Below are 21,458 nucleotides of genomic sequence, written 5' to 3' on the forward strand. Positions count from 1 at the left end.
GTTTGGATATTAATTGTGAGAAAATTGAAACAAGCAACACAACTGAATGCTCTCAGCAGTGACAGTAAAGAAGTTCAAGTTTTGTTTTCCAGCTTTTCTGATTAATCAGGAACCCCATTTCTTCATTTCAAACTGTCACATTTCTCACCTGGGAAGGAAAGCTGGACAACTGCTTTACCTGCACCCACAGAGGCAGCAGCTGCTGATCCACCAGCCGATGAATGTCCTTCTTAGATAAGTTTTAATTTCAGTCCCACTAATAGAAGCTGGTGAAGCTCAATACTATGGGATACGTGCAAGGCAATCTGTCCTGGTCCTATTCATCATTCATCTCCACACTTCCTAGATACTTACCAGGTACATATTTTCTTAGCATCATTTTGTTTTAAGAAAAGGTAATTAATGTAGTTGAGAACTACACTGACAACTCCAGGCGTTAACACTGGACCCAAATTACATGTTTTGGTCATATAAAGTTAACAACATAATAGAGACAAATGTCATCTCCTTCAGGGTCCTGATGAGCTAAAACCTCCTACTGAAAAACTTAAACTGAGGAAATGAGGCAAGTCATTTTTCCCTGCCTAAGTTCTCAATGCTCCCAGCTCCATGCCGTAACACTAGTTTGGATCCCTAGATGTGGTTTTTGTACCACTGCAGCTGTCTGCCTGGAGACCTCTAGTTGTTCTGCCCAACACACAGTGCGCATGTGTGCCTACAGGACCAGGCAGGATCCATCAAATTGTTCATTTTTTGAAGCTAAAGAGCATGAGAGATGGGAACCATGACACTGGGAGTTATATTGAGGATTTTGTTAGTTTTTCTTCAACAGAATCAAAATATTTAGTGAATTACTTTAAAGATTCCTCAAGACTGTTGATATTTTAAGGATTTAGAACTTAAACTATCAAAACCAACCAAAAACCTGATTTCTAGTACTAGATGCTATTATGCAATTCTATAGCAGTGTGAGAAATGGAACTAATGCAGTGAGTATATATCTTTTAAAGAAAGTGCTTGAAAGGAACCTCCTGCATCACACTGAGTATTATTTAAAGCAAAAAGAGAACTGATTTCCTAGCAGAGCTTTGCCTTAAATATCCTACAAACATGGAGGCTTAAGAATACTAAGCTCCAGCTCTCTGCCTTCAGGTTCAAAAACCAACATAAGTTGCAGGTCCAGACAGAATTCCCAATTTACCCGTTTCAAGGGAATTTACAGACCACTCAGCATTGAACGCTCATGTCTGGCAGAAGTGTTGGATGCATGGGTAAAAAAACCCAAGAGGAACAGGCTCTCTCTTTATGCATAGCAACAGTTTCTGAAACAGTATTTTACTAAGTTGCCGACTAATTTTTGCCCCCCAAAAATAAAACTCCATTGCACTAAAGGTCAAATGTAACCAGTTAATCTGGACTATGACACAATCGAGTAATTCAGTACAAGTAGACACCATGAAAGCAGCTTCAAAGAACCAAAGAATCCTAATTTCAGAACCAAAAGTGTTCTGTTCAACTCCTGTGCAAAGGTGAGTGGGAGAAACCACCCCATCTCTACCTACGTACAATTCCAGTAGAGACTGGATGGTCTAAACTCTCTGTGGCCAAGCTGGAAAAAAGGAAACTTAGGAAATGACACTTTAAAATTTTAATTTAAGAAAGAAAGTTGGCTTTCAGTGGAAAGAGAAATGCTGGAGTGATGCACATGGGTGGGCTTGCTCAGACATTCTCCCTTATATGCAAAAAGCCAAACTCCTTGCTGAGATTAGGTCCCCCTGGTCTTGCTCTGCTGCATGATGAGAATCCCGGACTATGTTTTCAGCTGGCTCCTGCACGGGCCATCAAATCTTCCAAAGCCTTCTGTTGGTCATTGTTATGTAGTAATAAGACCTCATTAATGTCTTTTAGTTCAAAGCCCATTTCTTTAAATCGACTCATTAGTTGGAGAAGTTCTGTCATCTGAAAGACACAGACAGTCCATTATTTGCAAGAGAAAAGAGGATCAGTGTTCAGTGGAAGTTTAGCACACAGCCAGTCTTCAGTGACTGGGCACCCCATAGGGTGGATTTCTACACCCCAAGTACAACCCATTCCAATGGTTGGAGAAAGTCTGCTCACACCACAGTTGGCCGAGCTCTGGGTGCAGTAGCCCAAGGAGCCTCACCTTCACTTCCCTGGGTTTGCAGGCCTGCATTTCCAAACGCCTCTTCATCAAAGGGCACCAAAGTTCAGTCTGCGGGGGTGTCTCTCCCAGTAGGAAATTTATCAGCCTGGCTTAACAGACTCATATTAATGTCACCATGCTCCCCCACATCTACTAACTACTGTTGCATCTGAATTTTTTTAAAGTTACGTTGACTTTGAGAACAGCACAGTAGCCCTTGATATCAAAAGGCTCTTCAGATCTAGGACAAACTTGTGGGATTAGCACAAATCCTATTGGACACACTGTTTACAATACTACCAACACAAACCACATAGCCTCCCTGAATTAAAAAAAAAAATAAAGTAGCAAGAAGTGAATGACTGATCAGACTTTTATGAATCCTCTGTGATTTACAGGACCTCTGTTCCACTTTGGGGGAAAGGATGCCAAATGATGACAAAATCAAACCAAAATCAAATTGGTTGAGATGGACGATCAGGAGATTAGCCATTTCCAGTTTTGGGGTTAAGCCAGTAGCAAATTCATTTACTGAACTACATCACTGCTCCCGTCTTCACACTGTTGTTCCTTTGTTTGCAAGCACATCACAAAGTCCAAGAAAGGCAAGAAGGCATATATATGACATCAGTAGCAGCTGACATCATCTACCTGGACTTGTGCAAAGCATTTGACACTGTCCCACATGACATCCTTGTCTCTAAACTGGAGACATGGATTTAAAGGGTGCACCACACGGTGCATAAGGAATTGGCTGGACGGTTGCACTCAAAGAGTTGCAGTCAAGGGCTCAATGTCCAAGTGGAGACCAGTGATGAGTGGTGTTCTTCAGGGGTTGATATTGGGACCGGTGATGTTTAACATCTTTTTTGGTGGCATGGACAGGGATTGAGCGCACCCTCAGTAGATGAGACCAAGCTATGTGGTGCAGTTGACACACTAGAGAGAAGGGATGCCATCTAGAGTGACCTTGACAGGTAGGCCTGTACAAACTTCATGAAATTCAACAAGTCCAAGTGCAAGGTCTTGAACCTGGGTCAGGGTAAACACTGGGATCAATACAGGCTGGGGGATAAATATATTGAGAGCTGCTCTGCTGAGAAGGACTTGGGGGTGCTAGTATATGAGAGGCTGGACATAACCCAGCTGTGCGCACTTGCACCCCAGAAAGCCAAGTGTATCCTGGGTTGCATCAAAAGCAGTGTGAGCAGCAGGTTAAGGGAGGTGATTCTCCCGCTCTGCTCTGGTGAGACTCCATCCAGAGTACTGCATTCAGATCTAGGGTCCCAAGCACAAGAAAGATGTGGACCTGTTGGAACGAGTCCAGAGGAGGCCATGAAAATAATCAGAGCGGTGGAGCATCTCTCCAATGAAGACAGGCTGAGAGAGTTGGGATTGCTCAGCATTGAAAAGACAAGGCTCTGGGAAGACTTTGTAGCAGCCTTCAAATACCTAAAGGGGCTACAAGAGAGCTGGAAAATTATTATTTACAAGGGCATGGAGTGATAGGACAAGGGGGGATGGCTTTCAGCTGAAAGAGGGTAGATTTGTGTTAGATATTAGGAAGAAATGTTTTACTGTGCAGGTGGTCAGACACTGGAACAGGTTGCCAAGAAAAGTTAGGGCTTTGAGCACCTTTCATATGTCCCTGCCTATGGGGGAAGGGGGAGTGGTTTGAACTAGATGATCTTTATGGTCCCTTCCAACTCAAACCATTCTATGTCTAGGGGGTTGGGTTGCACATCTAAAGATTTCATAAAATAACTGGGCACATAACAGACAGCCAAACTTTAAAAGATCCTGCTGTCTTCTGAGCTGGCTACTTGCTCCTGTCTCTGTACTTTTGGTGTTTGTAAAACAGCCAAACAATTAAAAAATTTCACAGCCAAGGGAGGCTGGCAGGTTTTAAAAGATAATTTGCTGCTTCTGAAATTGACCGTTTCTGTACCAAGCACCTCGCTCACAAGAGAACTCTGGGTTCAAAACATTGCAACCAGAAGAAGCAGGGTCTTGAAAAAATCCTGTCTCCATAAAAATGCACACAAGTGAGAATGATAAAGGAACATGGTATAATTCTAATGCTTTAACACATAGTCACTTTATCACATCCGGAATGCCCTTCAGCAGTCAGTTTTGGAAGCAAGGTGGCATTACCACAAAAGCCAGAATTACATCAGCCAGAGGAACTGCACATTGTCTCTATTCCTGTACACATTGTGTCCTCACCTTCTCTTCTGAACACTGGTACATTTCCAAAGCTGCTTCAACAAGAAGTGGATCAAAGCCCTTCTCACAAAGCTGTCCATGTACAAACAGGTAATCCAAAACCTGTGGGAATGAAGAGAAGAAACTAAGCTTGCAGAGCAGCATCTGCAACACGTGGCTGAATACCGTCTTTGTACATGCAGAGGTGCTCAGCATGACTTTACCCCAGGCTTTACCAGGAACTCAGATAAAATTCTTCCTAGTAGATCTGAGACAGTCTTTATGCAAGAACTTGTTCAGAGAAAGCAGATGAGCTCTTTTGTCCTCCTGTATTCTCCCACCAGCTCTGAACATCATCTGCTCTAGTCAAAACAGTCTCACAAGCCAATTTTTAGAAGTTTAACTGTGCTTTTTATACTACAAGTTTTTAAGATGAAACTGTAGATTCAACAGTCAAGATGTCTCAGCTTTTAGCTTTCTCTCAGTCAGTCACAAGAGCTAATGCAATATGAAAACATTCAGTCTTTAAAGATCAACTCAGCATACTAGTGAGTGAGCTGCAAATCCCAGCTCACATGCACAGAAACCACTGCCAAATTTCTTATCTGTCCTCAATTTTGAGAGGTGGGGGAAATGTCTGATAGGTAATGCTAGGTCCAAAAAATAACACAGCTTGCAAATACAGCAGGATTTAAAACCACCATCCTAAGGGACATTTTTTAAATTTGATACTACAGTTCACTCCAGCACACAGCTTAAATCACTTTTGATATGTAGGTGGTGGGCAAGCAGATCAGCTCCGCAAGGAGTCACTGGGACGCTCCTCCTCCCCAGGCAACTGGCACAGTCCTGCCAGGCAATGCTCTGCACACAGTTTACCAAGGGTTTCCCACACAGAAAGTTTGGCCACACTCTTCCTGCTTTAAAATGTTTGAAGCAGATCCAAGACACAGAGCCACACTTCACCCTGTTGCACTTAATGTTCAATGACCTGGTTTTAGCAAGTGTTTGAGGCAACACAATGAGGCAGGAAGCAACACAGCACACTTAAAGAAAGTTGGTCAGTCGTGCCTTGCAAGAGGCTTTCAGGGATGTAAGCCTGCAGGGGCAAAATCCCTCTCTACAAGTATAGACATCAGCATTGCAACCCATGCTCAGAACAAGGGAAGTTGGCTGTTTTTTGTCACATGGCACAAAGCATGGCATAGAGCCATGCTAAGCTTCCTTTGGATGGTTTTGTGGCTTCTGGGAAGGCCCAGTACCTCTCCCAGCTTAACATGGAGCAAAGGGCCCATCCCAAGCTCAGTGCAGCTCTTACCCAGCACCCACAGGTGTGGTTGACTCAGTTTCTCATCAGAAACAAGTGTGGACACTCTTTTCTTTGGTTTTGGGAGCCTTTATTACTAGCTGACAACTTCTCTAGTGGTTAACACCATGGCAGTTACAGGCTGCAACCCTTTGTTAGAATAAATATATTCCCCCTATACATTTTGTAAACCTAGGTTTGTTTCTCAGCAGAATCAGCATCCAATCAAGGGTTTCTTCCCACTGCACAAGCTCTTACCTGGTCTATGTTCTGCCCCTTCTTCTTCATGGCTTTCAGGACGTCCTCAGGTGCATATCCCATGTTGACAACAGTCTCTATGCACTGCCTCTCACTAGCAGAGAGGGCCTGCTGTAGTTCAGGAGCAGGGTCACCTGACAGTTTTGTGCAGCTGATATTATTGGGCACTTTAGACACTGGGAAATTTTGGTGTGTTACCTAAAGGGGAAAATCCAGAGGCTGAGGTGATGGCCATCTGCATCCCTTCATCCTGTTTCTGGCTAGTGCAGAACCAGGATACCCCATATAATTAATCCAAGAGGCTTTCTAGACTGCCCTTGGGAAGTTACTCACTGTTTGGATGAAACCAACAGTGCACAGTCTGATTCCCACCATACTTTTTTAACCCTCAAAACAGCAACCAGCAACTCAGATTCTTGCCAATTTATCCTTTCCCACCAGTGGATGAAAACCTTTCAGTGCCCAACCATATGATATAGTCAACCCTGTACCTCAGCAGAAGCATGCAGATTGCTTCCTTTACCCCCAGTTTACTCATCACCTATGATTTTCTGTACTCAAAGGCACACTACTTCTGGAGATTTTCAGAAACATGATCCAATGCAAGCACACAGGTATTTGGGAACTTACCATAAGTATTTTTGTTTCCTTGTAGTCTGGGTGCACCTGTTGGACAACACACAAATAAGATGAGTATGAGCATTATGCACCAGTGAACAGAATTTGCTACAGCTGTGGAGGAAGGGTTTTATGGGAGAGATCTGGGAATAAGTCTACTATACTAGGGAGACTTGTGGTCTGATCAGGTTTCCACATGTGAGATGCAGACATTACACAGTTATGTGAAGTTATAGAATAGACATCATAAGGATGATTTCTTCTTTCAGCACTCTATAAAAACAGATTATATGTCAAGAAGGATGTGTCCCCTCTCATAATAATTGTAAGCTTTTTTATTCTGTCACTGTGACTTCTACATGTTCACAAAGCTCAGTGTAACACGCTGGCTGAATGATAGTGATAATTTTAAAATCATTGCCTAGAGACTTTCCTTAATTTTTTTTTACCATGAGGAGTAAGAGAAACACGTACCTCTTTTCTACTCTCAAAGCACTTCATTTCATACACCTGTGATGGATGCACTCAACCCCCTTAACTAAACCTGCAGTAGTTTGATACAGGCTCCAAAGGAAGTAAAGGTCTGAGCTGCAGTTCTATGAAACACAGGAGCAGAGAGCATCGATGCATATGAGCTTGGAACATGATTTTGCAATTAATACATGAATTGTGTGTGACTTTTCAAAGATGCATTTATCAAGGACCAAAGAAAGTTGTGGGTTTAAGAAGTCTCATGCATGCTTTTCCCATCATATGCAATTTGACAACGAGCCAAACACTTTATCCCATATATATGACAGTCTAAGTGAGCCACCTTTGAGCTCTCCCTGTTAGGCAGTGTGGCTGCAGGGCAATTGTCTCTTCTTGAGCTGGGATGCCTCTCAAGGTTGCTCCTGGAGGCAAAGACACTTTTTATCAACAACAGATCTTTTGATGAGTCCAATTTGAGTTCTCTCTAAATTGCAACTGGACTGCACACCAATGACTTTCCCCTTGAGCTGGGATGTCTCTCAGTTTTTGATATTCTTTGCCTGACGTGGAGATACCCTTTATTTCACAACAGATCCTTGGCAAGTGACTTGTTAGCATGCTGAATTAATACTAATGAAATCCATGTAGCTAATTCCATTAGACATAAACCATTGTCCAAGCCTGATACTAAAATTGGACCTAGCTGCACCTAAGCTCTGTCAGGAGTTGAGAAACCAAGGGGGTCCACTATGAACCTTGTGATTCAACGGGAGGGTCTCTCTTACCCTTTTGCATCTTTGGTCTCTGTGTAAATGATTCTAAATCAATTTTAATTTGATTTTCTTTTGTATATTTCATCCATGTAGGAAGTAATAGAGCGAACCTTGCCATCAAACTTTGTTAAATCGCACTTTTATAAATTCATATTAAAACCACTTTTGCTAATACTTTTGATGGTGATTCTTTAAGTGACCTAAATCACTTATCCACACCACCACCATATACGAGCAAAATGGCACACTGGCTAAAAAGAATATGCAATTTTTCTACCAGTGCCCAAAACTTGGTCCCATTCTCAGTACACCAACAAGGCTGGATAATGTTCCTTGCTGTACACCTCCTCCATTTCTGCAGAACCAGGCTGCCAGAGGGCAGAATCAACCCTCCACTTTATATTACTTTACTCAAGATAACAGCAGTGCAAAATCAGAACTCTGCCCTTTTCAATTAATCCATTTCAAAGTCTTTCTGTATTTTAAATCAAATTTTAAAAGACTGCAAGAAATTACTTTGGACAAAGGGCCTATGTTTATTGCCTTTCCTTAATATCTTTTAAAGCCAACATAGATTGCTTGAAAGTTTGTCTACATCTTTCAGAAAGGCCTTCTTTGGGCCCAAACTGAAAAAAAGCAAACAAACAAAAACCCCAAACAAACCAAAAAACCACCACAACAAAAAAAACCCTATTCACAGAAAAACAATTTTGAGACTATATGTTAGGATTTTGGCAAATTCTATCTATTGGGGGAGGGAAGGAGAGAATAAAAAGAGGGGAGGGGGAAGCCTTGTTCTGCATTTCTACCCATTTTCATCTCCAGGGTAATAATTTATCTTCTAGGACACAAAGCCTGAGAAATCATGTTTGGTCTGATGGACTGGTTTGTGCAAGAAACTGTCCTCATGGTGGTAGAGGGGTTCAAAGCTCTTCACACACACCCTTCCTCCAGATACTTTTGCCAAAGCAAAAAGCACTAGAATATAGGATACACTGAAGTGAGGTTCTAGAGTAGCCCTGAAATCAGCTGGTTATCAAACTGAAGGATGATGCTTTGTTATAAATGCTGCAGCCAGGAAAACCAAGACTGCTTCTTAGACTAGACATTCAAGACTCCAGGACCAACTCCTCTTTCTCAATGTATTTGAGCTTAACAGCCTGTGTTTGAGGTCAGCAATTTCCAGTGGAGGAGGGAAACAGCTAAAGGAATTTTGGGGGACAAAGCTAGGACTGGTCATTCATCAGTCATGCCCCCTTACATCTCAAACTTGCATTTCAGTGCCTTTCAAGAAGCAAACATACATTGCTTTCAGTGTGAACTTGTACACTGTGCCTACTTTTAGGGACTTTATAGGCCAGGAGCCCTGTCTGCAACTGGTGTGACTGCATACATCATGCTACTGCAGCAATATATATTCTGAATGGTCTACCAGGAACGCCCCATTCTCCAGCAACCTGATTTCTTTAAATGCATCATACTAATCAGGTCTCTGATCAGCTTTGTTTAATTCCAATCTGCTGACTTCACTAATCATTTCTCCCCTCTGCCAATGCTGCAAAAAGCAAACTAGTGAGCTTCAAAAAAAAAAAAAACCCAAACAAAACCAAACAACCAAGACAAAAAAGAACCCACCATAAACACACTGAGGAGAAAGGACCACTCAGAACAGAATCAATGCAGTCTCAGAGAAATCACAAGTTTATTTCTATCCAAAGAACCCTAGATCAAATTCACTGGTAAAGTATAAACTCCAGTGGAAACTCCAAATCCAAAGTTACAATTTCTAGTCTTGTGAGAAAAAAAATAATTATATTTCAAAGCCACTGGGAAATACACTGGGACATATAATTGTTCTGAGGCTTTCTAAAAAGGACAGGCTTATTCTTGTGTAATCTTGAAGGGAAACATGCCCCTTCTACTCCCAGTAACAGAGATGACTGTGACTTCCTTCTATCATTTTCACATTCTGAGGAATTTTGTTACATTTACTTCAATTACAATTTCAAAATTTTGTTACATTTAAAAATCACGTCCAAGGAAGAACTGGACATGGCACTCAGTGCTCTGGTCTAGTTGACAAGGTGGTGATCAGGCAAAGGTTGGACTCAATGATCGTAAAGGTCTTTTCCAACCTAAATGATTCTGTGATTCAATTTCCTGCAACTCAGCTGTCCTTTTCCAGCCATTGGGACCATATTGTGGAAATATGAAACAAGTACATTCTGAAGTCTAGTTCTGTTGGCATACCTATTTCTTGGTTTGCTACTTCCAAAATAGAAACAGTTTCAAATTAAGATCTTGATTACTTCTCCTAATAAAACTATTTTTTGTTTATCAGTTTGTATCTTTCCTTACAGCATTCTTGAGAATATACCTTTGCTCCTAGTCTTTAATAAGTTCTAATCCAGCATAGAGATTGGAATAGTCAAGAGTGAAAATGTGGTCACCTAGTTGTAAGTGATCTTTCATATTAACCACTAGAGATGTGTCATACTTCAAGTTTTCACCTCTGAGCTACATACGAGGATAGTCACCTCTCAAACCTGTGATCTGTAACAGTGGGCAGTTGCTCAGCATGCTGCTGTTTCTGCCAAATTTTACTGTATTAAATTTGTTCTAGTAATCAATAAGCAGCTGTTCTCTTGTGCTGAAAAATACACTAGTTGTCAGAATACTGTAATTCACAATCAATAATGCATTCACCTAAGTCTGAAAAGAGATGAGAGAGCAGGAGAGTAGCAGTGTCACTTGTTTCAGAGCACATGGTGTCACAAAACCTTGTAGTGTGTCAGTAAGGCCACAGAACCACTGAAACATCATTTATATTGGAGAGAAATAGTCAGATTATTTTAGAGCCAGCTAGAGGATTTCACCATACAGCTTTCACTAGGCTTCATGAGTACTGGTGTTCAGATGTTAGGTTCTTTGGGGAAAAAAAAATAACAAGCTTACTGATGTGCTGGTTTTGGCTGGGGTTGTTAGCTTTCTTCACAGTACCTAGTATAAGGTTGTGTGCTGGAAAGACTGTTGATAACATAGAGGACATAGAGGGGGTTTTTATTATTACTGTTGAGCAGGGTTTGCACAGTGTCAAGGCCTTTTCTGCTTCTTGTACCGCCCTGCCAGTGTAAAGGATGGGGATGCACAAGAAGTTGTGAGGAGACACAGCTAGGACATCTAACCACAACCGACAAAAGGGATATTCCATACCCTATGACATCATACTCAGTATATAAAGACAGGGGAAGAAGGAGAAAAGGGGGAGACATTTGGAGTGATGGCATTTATATTCCCAAGTAACTGTTATGTGTCATTTCACAGCTGTAAAATAGCTGAACACATGGGAAATAGTGAATTAATTCCTTGTGTTGCTTGGCTTGTGCACACAGCTTTTGCTTTCCCTAGTAAACTGTCTTATCTCAACTCACAAGTTTTCGATCTTTTACCCTTCCAATTCTCCCCACAATTCCACTGGCAGGGGAATGAGCAAATGGCTGTGTGGGGCTTGGTTACTGGTTGGAGTTAAACCACAACAGTCCTTTTTGGCACTCAACATGGGGATCAAAGGGTTCAAGATAACAGATTTGATTGGAATGTGCTAGGACAAATTTATAGCTGTTAGTGCTGTTTATTAATTGGCAGGGTCCTGCGCTTGCCATGGGCTTGCTTGCCTGACTGTTTTAGAGTCTAGTGCTCACTAGTGGCTGGTTTTTGCTTCCTCTGCTTTCTGTAGTGCTGTGCTACTCATCACCTCAATGTATTGTGCCTGGGAGTGTTTAGATAACAGCAATGGTGATATGCCTGGGCTGGCAGATTGCCAGGGCACTGCTGCTGTAATGGACAGGCTGGAACTCCAGTGTGAACTCAAGTTGAAGGGACTGTGACCTATGGATGAGTCCACACAGGAGCAGAGATCCACCTGCAGCCTGTGGAGGAGCCTCACAGAGGAGCATGTGGATACCCAAAGGAGACTGATCCCATGAGAAGCCAGCACTGGAGCAGGCTCCTGGCAGGACCTGTGGAGAGAATAGCCCATACTGGAGCAGGTTTGCTGGCAGGATTTGTGAGCCCATGAGGGACCCACACTGGAGCAGTTTGTGAAGAACTGCAGCCCATGGGAAGGACCCATATTGGAGAAGTTTGTGGAGGACTGTCTGCCACGGGAGGGACCCCATGCTGGAGCAGGGGAAACAAGGATTCCTTGCAGTCTGTGGTGCAGACCATGGTGAGGAAGCTGTCTCCCTGCAGCCATAGAGGACTATGATGGGGACTAATAATGGTGGACTCTAGCAGGAAACCCCTTGTTGCAGCCAGGCTGGAAACAAGGGGAGTTCATTGCAGTGTTAAACGCTATAACCTGGCCCAAAAGGACCAGGGGTGGAGATTGTAATGGATATACCTTTAAATTGTTGCCAGACATTATTTGAATTGTATGTTACAGGAATTACTATAACAGTGTCATCGTTTAAGCCCAGCTGGAGATTAAACACCATACAGCCACTCGCTCAACCCCCCCTCTCCTGTTCCGCCCCCGTGGAATGGGGAAAAGAATCAAAGTAAAACTTGCAACTTGAGAAAAGAGCAGTTTAATTATTGAAAATAAAGTAAAATACAGCGATAATGGCAAATGATGATAATGATAATAAAAAGGGAAAAAACAAGTGATGCAAAATGCAATTACTCAACACCTGCTGACCAATGCCAGACACCCCCTTCCTCCTTCCTTCCTGAACCCAGATTGGCTGCCCTTCTGGGTAACTCCCAACAGTTTATATACTGAGCATGACATTCTAAGGTTTGGAATATCCCTTTGGTCAGTTTGAGTTACCTGTCCCAGCTATGCCCCCTCCCAGTTTCTTTTGCGAATCTCCTTATTGGCAGAGCATGAGACAAGGAAAAAAGAAGTCCTTGACTAAGGATAAACATGACTTAGCAAAAAACTGAAACACTGCTGTGTTATCAACACCATTCTCATTCTGAATCCAAAACACAGCACTGTAACAGCTACTGAGAAGAAATTTACTCCAGCTGAAACCAGGACAAACAGAAACCAAATGAACCAATGGAGGAGAGAAGCCTTAAAAGCAGCAGTGTCCTGATCTGCAGAATAAGGGAATGATATCTGTGTATTATATCAAAGAATGGGAAGGAGTGGGGTGGTTAATGAGCTTGTATTGGATAGTGTAGGACCTGCACATTATGTAAACACTGTGGAATTGTCTTAGGATAGAAATGGAAGATATGGCTGGGGGTATGTATTCTATTGCCTTCTGTTAGAGGTGGGGCAGTTATCTTCTGTTAATTGGGCCACCTGTTAACACCAGGTGGGGCAGTTTTCTTTATCTCTCCCACAACCAATCCTCTCTCTGGGAAAATATCCTCTGTTAATGGGCCATTGAGTCTCACTGCATGACTGATAAAATTACATCATCCCATTGTATGATGCTCTGTTCAGGGGGAAGAGCCAAGCATTCCTACCTGGATATAATCTGAGATTTGGAACACCACAGGAAGCCATTTCCTACTGGATTCCCAGAGGAAGACCAGGCCCATCTACACCACCACTGGATCTCCAGAGGAAAACTACACCCTTCTCCAAGATCACTGCTTCAACAGAACCACATCTGTCACTCCAAGAGGACTGCAGCCACCACTTAATTGGACTGCTACCAACATCCTGACCAACAGGGTGTCAGGTCATATTCTGACTCTGTCAGTATTGTTTTGTATTACTGCATTTTTATTTTATTTTATTTTAATTTTCTTTCCTAATGAAGAACTGTTATTCCTACGCCCATATCTTTGCCTGAGAGCTTCCTAATTTCAAAATTATAATAATTCGGAGGGAGGGGATTTACATTCTCTATTTTAAGGAAGTCTCCTGCCTTCCTTAACAGACACCTGTGTTTTCACACCAAAACAGGAATAAGGGGTGGAATGTACTGGTTTTGACTGTGGTAGAGTTAATTTTCTTCACAGGAGCTAGTATGGACTAGTATGTTTTGGATTTGTGCAGAAAACAATGTTGATAGCATAGAAATGTTTTTGTTATTGCTGAATAGCATTTGCACAGCATCAAGGCCTTTTTTGCTTGTCTGCTTCTGATTGTCTCTCCATTCCTGCTGGCAGGGGAATGATGCAAGTGGCTGCCTGGAGCTTTGTTGTTAGCTGGGGTCTAACCTCAAAACTTACTCAAATTTCTGCTCTTATTCCTAGACAATAACTGGTGTGAAGTTGTGTCCCCAAAATAATTTTGGAACTTGCTACCAGTTTGAAGAAATGAAACATAAAATTCCTGTCTCAGAGCTGTACAGCAACCAACTGTAATGTAAGTGATCCAAGATTTTCCTCCAGACTGCTTTTAGTATTCAGAAAGCAATCCTTGCCCCCTCCTTTACAAGGAAGACGGTAAATTAAAAAAATTATCTCACAAAGAAAATAAATAAATTAAACGTTAAAAAAAAAAGACAATTCTTTCACTCCAGGTTAACTGCAAGCACTTTTTCTCCCAAGTGAAAAAGCACATGTGTTTTTTAATTTGTGATTGCATCTATTCCTTGAAAAGCTAGCATTTCCATTATTTCCAGGTAATATATAAGCAAACTGAAGAACAAATCTAGAAGAGATTTAATTCAAAACCTAAGAGCAGTTCAGAATCTTATATATCTCAGTTGGATAAGACAAAACACAAGATTGTACAAAGATCTCATATGCTTATCTCAGTGGTGTGCAACTATGAACAAGTACCAAAAAGGTGAAAGCAAAATCACCAAAACTGGTCTAAAAATATTAGATTTAGGGGAACGTGTGAAGTAATAATCTGAGGTTCAGAACTGCCAGCATGAAGAGCTGTTTAATTGATAAATTTGCAACATAAATGAAGAAGAACTACCGCACATGATCTAAACATCTCTCCCATTAAATGAACGTAAAACCACAGGACATTTTAGAAGCAACATCTGTCTCTGCACCTTCAAAACTCCACATCTCCCCAGCAACCCCAACTCTAATCCACTGTGTTTACCATAATCGCTGTGCTTTGAGATGATTCTTCTGTACAAACTGTTGATGCAGCCAGGGAAGGCAGTCTGGATGAAGAGGATAATGTTGATGTCTCCATGCCACTGTCCTCATTTAGAGCAGAAAGACCCACCATATGGTGTCCATTCAGTTCACTGGTTTTACTCTGAGCACAGGTCTGCAAAGAGCTGAGAAAAGTGTCGTTGTGGAGACAGGTAGTGCTGTGGAAAGTGCTCATAAGCTTTGATGATTTTTGATCACTCTCATCAGAGTCAAGTTTAGGAAAGGACAGGGATTTGATGTTGCTCACTGAAGTGATAGGGGACAGTGACACCTTGGAAGACAAAGACATCTTTTCACAGTTTCCCAACTGTGGTAAAGTGATAAAGCCATTTGGTTTGTGAAGGGGTTTGAAGTCCAATGTAGCCCTTTCTATGGATGTCAGAACTTTCTCATCTTGCAACACAGACTCAGACTCTACTTTGGGAAATGTATTATCAAATACCTGGGCAATAATAGGCCTAGTAGTACCAACATGAATTTCCAGGATATTTTTTAATTCTTCCTTATCATTGATAGTTTTTAATTCCAGTTTATCAAAAGGGTCTTCTTCACATTCAAAATCAGCTGGGTTGAAGTCTGCTTTTGGATGAGGTGGACTGAGAACCTTTTGCTTCACAGCACTGCTGTTTGCTGGTGTGGGAGTAAGAATATTATTGTGCTGCAGGCTAGCAAGGATGGGGTTAATAGGAATAGGTGTGACTTCAGGGCAAGGTCCCTCTGAGAACCCCATTTTGGTGATGTCCTCTGAAGCTGCTTTTGATTTTGCTAGTGCTTCTTCTGCCTTGTGTGCAGCTTCTCTCTGGGCAGCTTCAATTCTTTTGATATCTTCAGCCCATTCAATTGTTTTCTTTTCCAGTGAGAAGTCATACTGGGCAGGGGTGGAAGGGAAAGGAGAAAAAAGATAAATTATATCATGATCATAGCCACTACTTCTAACAGCAACATAAGTAAGAGAATAAGAGCTACATGAATTACCATGGACAGACAAATTTTTCCCAGCACCTCTTGTTTCCCAGAATATCTTGTCTGTAGGTTTAGAGACTGACAAAACCAAAAGACCTCAGAAATAGTTCATTTTGTCTCTAGCACTAAAATCTGTCTATAGTCTAGATTAAAGTATCATATTTTGCCTCCTTCTTACACTTAGTTTTACTGTAGAGCTACTAATCATCTGTTGGAAGTTAAAAGTTTGGGGTTTTTTTTCCTTTCTCTCAGGGAATTTTCTCTCATCTGTTGCCTAAGAGAAAATAATGACTGGTACTTAAGAGAGACAAAATAAGTGGCCAAAGTGGGGGGAAGGGGTGCAGCTAGCTGCAGCCTCTTAGATGAGGGGCTTTCTTTGGGAAGGGGAGAGATACCAGGAGGTTTTGGCTGAGGGGTGAGGGGCTAGGCTCAGCTCTTCTCTCTCTCCTGCTCTTAGGATTAGAGGGAAATGGTCAAGTTGCTCCTACCGCAGGAAGAATTCGCTGCCACCATGTCCTGGAGTGACGTTATGATGCTTGTATCCCCAATCGTGTGTTTTGTTTATGCTGGATATTATATTCTGTGCTTTCAAGACTGGCTCTGAGAGCGAAGGCAGGGAGAAGAAGAAGCACAGAGTTTTGTTATCAGTCTGCTCTCACTCCTCCACTGTGGTGTCTGGGCATGGATGGGGCAGAACATGGCACTCTGTTGGTGTTTAGTTAGTTTAACTAGCTGAGGCACAGAAGTTCCCTGGACTGTTTTTCTTTCCCTTTTTTTGGAACTGTTCAAACCTGCTCCGGACTGAGACCCGGGGAAACACTGAGAGCTTGCACTTTGTAGCCTACCAGGGCCTTCTCTGGTCAGCAGCCTTTCCCAGTGCCAGAGTGACTGATAAGAGAGTGACCACCCACCGGAGAGATTTTCTGAATTTGTCATCTCTTCAGAGCAGCGAATGAGTTTTGTCATCTGCTGTTGTTCATTTTGTTGTGTTAGAGAGTGCTTTGCCTGTTAAATAAACAGGTTTTTTTCAACTTCTCTCTGAGGAAATCCTTCTCGAACCGGTTGGGGGGAGGGGTCATGTGGGTTTGCTTTCTTGGGGGGGCCCCTTTTGAAGGTTTTCTCCCACATTTGCCTCAAACTAGGAAAAATTTTTGGCGCCCAACACGTGGCTCGAGAGTGGAAAAAACCCTTTTCTAATTGTATTTTGGTAGCAATTACTCTCTGTTGGTATAGAGCAGTTAGTAGCCATGTTGTTTGAATTCATAATGTCTCTTGGGGTGAAGGCTTGCATGTGTTCCTGGTCCCTAGGTTTTTTTGAGTTCTTAATATGTCTATGGTCCCTAGGTTTATTTTCTTATCCAGAAATAGCTCTGGTATTGTCCCCAATACATAGTTTTTACAGTAGAGGAGCACTGATTAGAATAGTTAATGGGCTGGGCTTGGAGGTAATGACTTGTAGGAAGTTTATAAAGGTGCTAGGGTCTGTTCCAGGTATGAATGGTTCATAGCTATGGTTATGCACCCATTTGGTTGGAGGAGGAGCAGGGGATGAGGCTTTTCAACCTTTGCTTTCCTTCTTCTCCTCTGAATCTGTTACCTCCCTATTGGAGAATGTTCAGTTTCCCCTAAATGTTAAAGACACCATCTTTCTGGTATTTAATCTGGTAAGCTTCTTCTATACAGTCTGCAGCTTCTCTAGAATGAGGGCTGAGATTCTAGACAGGCTGATGAGACCCCTGACCCAGGAGTAGACCCAGGTGTGGAAAATCCTGGGTGGTGTGGGAAATAGGAGGATATGGGCAAAATCCTGAAGGAATTTTCTGACCTTATAGTCTGGGACTTTCCACGTGAACAAATTCAGAACCCAGCTGAGGTGGGGAAATACCTGAAAGAGAAGTGCCATGATGACCCTAAGGAGAAAAAGATCATTGCAATAAGCTGGGCCCTGGCCTGTGCTTATTGCACAATTCTAGATACTGTAGGGCAGCAGACAGAGGCAGGGGGGCAGGGAGATAAATCAGCAGCTATCCCAGTCACTCAAGGTGCAGCCAACACCCCAGTTACGAAGCCAGTAGCTAAACCAGACAATAAGCCTAAACCAATGGCTGTTGCTACTAGCACGAGAAGCAGAAAGTGCACAGACAAGACCGATTGACCAGTGGATGATGATGATGATGCAGGAGAAGGATCCTTAACAATCCTGACATAAAATCAGGAGTCAAAGCAACTGGCAAAAAATCAGAAGCTAATATTGATTCCTTTTCCCTGAAGGACCTTCGAGGCCTAAGGAAGGATTACACTCGACGACCTGATGAATCCATAATTAGTTGGTTAGTCCATCTTTGGGATGTTGTAGGTGAGGCTACAATTCTGGATGTCACTGAAGCGAGGCATTTGGGATCCCTGTCCCATGATCCCATCATTGACCAAGGAATGATGAGGAGGGCTAATCCTCACAGCCTCTGGGCACAGGTCTTGGAAAGTGTAACACAAAGATACCTGTGTGCAGACGATCTCTATATGCAGCAAACCCAGTGGAAGACTATTGTATTTGCTGGGATTGCCCCGACGAAGGCAGGAATGATGCATCTGACTCCATGTTCTCAGAAGGCTAATTTATTATTTTACAATACTATGTTATATTAAAGAATACTATACTATACTAAAGAATACAGAAAGGATACTTACTAAATGCTAAAAAGATAATAATGAAAACTCGTTACTCTTTCCAGAGTCTTGACACAGCTTGTCTCCGATTGGCCGACGAGTCAAAACAACTCACACCAGAATCCAATGAAACAATCACCTGTGGGTAAACAAACTGCAAACACATTCCACATGAGCAAAACAGAGGAGAAGCAAATGAGATAGGAATTGTTTTCCTTTTCTCTGAGGCTTCTCAGCTTCCCAGGAGAAAAATCCTGGGCGAAGGAATTTTTTCAGAGAATGTGAATGCCACAGAAGACTATTGAACAAGGGATCCAACACCTGAGAGAAATGGAGTGGCAGAGATTATCTTCTCAGGTGACATAACAACTAGGAATCCAGACTTGGTACCATGTACATCTGTGATGTGGAGAAAACTTGTATGACTTGGGCCACATGAATATGCTTCTGCTTTAGCAATAATGAAGCGGCATGACAGGGATGAGACTGTGCTTGATGTGGCGAAGAAGCTCCAAGCATATGCAGATGATGTACATGGCCCAACACATGCCAGAATCGCAGCGGTGGAAATATGTCTGCAGAAATTAGAAGACAGGATAGAGGTGAATCATAAGTAGCTCGGAGATGAGATTAAAGAAGACCTTCTCCAAATCTCAGCAGTACAGATCAGAGGTTCTGGTATGCAATGCAGATGGTTCCCAGATGGAGAGAGAAGGTACACCCCACGAGCTGAGCTGTGGTTCTTCCTGCGTGATTGCAGAGAAAATATGAAGAGATGGGATGGGATGGAAAATCTACTGCTGCTCTGGCCCAACAGGTGTATGAATTGAAGGAAGGCAAAACTCAGAGAGGAAGTTCAGCAAAAGGAAAGCAGCTCCAGTTGCCCATAGCTGAACTGCCAGGTATGATGATGACATGTCAAATCCCCTTGAAGGAACCTCCAAGACATATGCCCAAGAAAAGAGGGATAACCAGGCTTAGAGGGGCCCTGCCTCTGTCCAGGGAGAGGCTAGGGAAAACCGTGTTTTCTGGACTGTGTGGATTCATTGGTATGGCACATCAGAACCACAAAAATTAAAAGCCTTGGTCAATACTGGTGCGCAATGCACATTAATCCCATCAAGACGTGGGGGCAGAATCTGTCTCTATCACTGGCACGATAGGAGGATCACAGGATTTTACTTTGGTGGAAGCTGATGTGAGCCTGACTGGAAATGAGCAGAAGAAACATCCTATTGTGACTGGCCTGTCACAGTCATATTTTCTGAAAAATCCCTTCGCCCAGGATTTTTTCCTGGGAAGCTGAGAAACCTCAGAGAAAAAGGAAAAAAAAATTCTTATCTCATTTGCTTCTCCTGTGTTTTGCTCACACGTGGAATGTGTTTGGAGATTGTTTATCGAACAGGTGATTATTTCATTGGTTTCATGTGAATTGTTTTGACTTATTGACCAATCAGGGTCAAGCTGTGTCGAGGCTCTAGAGTAATGAGTTTTCATTATCATCCTTTTAGCCTTCTGTAAGTATCCTTTCTGTATTGTTTAGTACAGTTTAGTTAAGTAATCTTTAAAATAATATAGTATCATAAAACAATAAATTAGCCTTCTAAGAACATGGAGTCAGATTCATCATTCCCTCCTTCATCTGGGCATTCCGCAAATGGTGACCCCAGACGTTGGCTGTAGCCTGGAGCTGAAGAACCAAGACCCTGATATCGGGCAGAGTTCACAGCTGAGGCTAAACACGCAGAAGATCTGCTGAATTTTCCCATACAGCATGTCAGGAGACCTTCACAGAATTCCTGTGCTGACCAGCTTGCTGAAACTGGACACTGTCGCAAGGTACTGCTAACTCTTCCCCTCCTGACAATACTGTCCTACACAAAATGTGGGGGCACAGTTGGGAAGAGGTGCCTTCAGAAACAGAAATTCAATTTTCTCAGTCAGAGGAGAACATTATTTGGATGTGGAGATTTTGGGCTTTGCAGGACAGAATTCATATGGTGAAGAGACATATCTATGAGTTTTTCAGATAAGCAAAATTTAATGGGTTTTTCACAGATAGGAGGTCCTCACTGAACCTGAGAGCCTGGCAGACACTGGATCTCTATTTTGGGGAGAAATATGAGCGGGGTGAGGGCATGTGTCGAATTTTTCCAGCGTATGCAGCTCTTTTCTCTGTTCTGAGGACGAGAACCCCCTTGGGGGGGCAACTCGTCTTATGCGGGGAGCTACCAGCCCCCTCGCCAGAGCCAATAGGAGAAGAATCCATCCAAGGACAGGAACTGCTGGTTCCAGCTCCCCCGCACGGTGGGGGGGTGCCGTTTTGCCCGCGTCTCAGAAGATATTTTCTGCCTCTCTGGAGCATGGGCAAAAGGAGCTGTTTCCCCTCCCTGCTCCCTTCCCCCGTGGGGCGTGTGAGCCATCTTTGCTGGTCTCGCCCCGCCCGTGGAGGGAGGCGGCCGCCGGCCTCCAGCTCGCAGCACCGTCTCTTGCTGTTTCGCCCGGGTTGCCAGGCAACGCAATCGCCAGCAGCGGTGTGCAACGGCATCCTGTCATCAAGATGGGGCGTGCCTCCGTCACTGTGTGTGATCCTGAAAACACTCCGGCAGGTATGAGAGAGCTGCCCGTGGCCCCGCCACCTCCCACACCGACCCGAGCGCCGCTCCCAACCATCTCTGGAACTGCCCCTCGTGGATTCCAGTGTGTTGCTAAGCAACAGTTCAGCGGCGATGCAGACCGCGCCTGCCCTGCCGCCTCCGCCGCTCCCACTGCATCCGGAAATGCTCCTCGCAAATTCCAGTGTGTTGCTAAGAAATGATTTAGTGGTGCCGCAGAGTGCGCCTGCCCTGTCCCCCCCCGCATCCAGGGGAAGCCATGGCAGCTGCTCCGCGATCCGATTTGGTGCCGGCGCCAAGCCTGACAACCCCTCCCGCAGCGATAGAGATCG

At 43.2% G+C, this 21,458-nt stretch overlaps 1 protein-coding gene across 1 annotated transcript in view; it reads right to left on the minus strand.

Moving 5' to 3' along the window:
- Positions 1 to 1,818: 1,818 nt before the first annotated feature.
- The window catches only part of LOC128946099 (ubiquitin-associated protein 1-like), a 68,915-nt gene continuing 49,275 nt past the window's right edge, over positions 1,819 to 21,458 (minus strand). Inside the window, exons 3-7 of the mRNA XM_054290002.1 lie at positions 14,823 to 15,749; positions 6,564 to 6,599; positions 5,934 to 6,131; positions 4,391 to 4,492; positions 1,819 to 1,959 (exon numbers count right to left, since the gene is read on the minus strand). Coding sequence (XP_054145977.1) covers positions 1,819 to 1,959; positions 4,391 to 4,492; positions 5,934 to 6,131; positions 6,564 to 6,599; positions 14,823 to 15,749 — 1,404 coding nt within the window. The remainder of the gene's footprint in view (positions 1,960 to 4,390; positions 4,493 to 5,933; positions 6,132 to 6,563; positions 6,600 to 14,822; positions 15,750 to 21,458) is intronic.

This window comes from Melozone crissalis, unplaced genomic scaffold (genome assembly GCF_028551555.1).
Source record: "Melozone crissalis strain CALT ecotype California unplaced genomic scaffold, PUWL_Pcris_2 ptg000074l_1, whole genome shotgun sequence".
Lineage (NCBI taxonomy): Eukaryota > Metazoa > Chordata > Aves > Passeriformes > Passerellidae > Melozone > Melozone crissalis.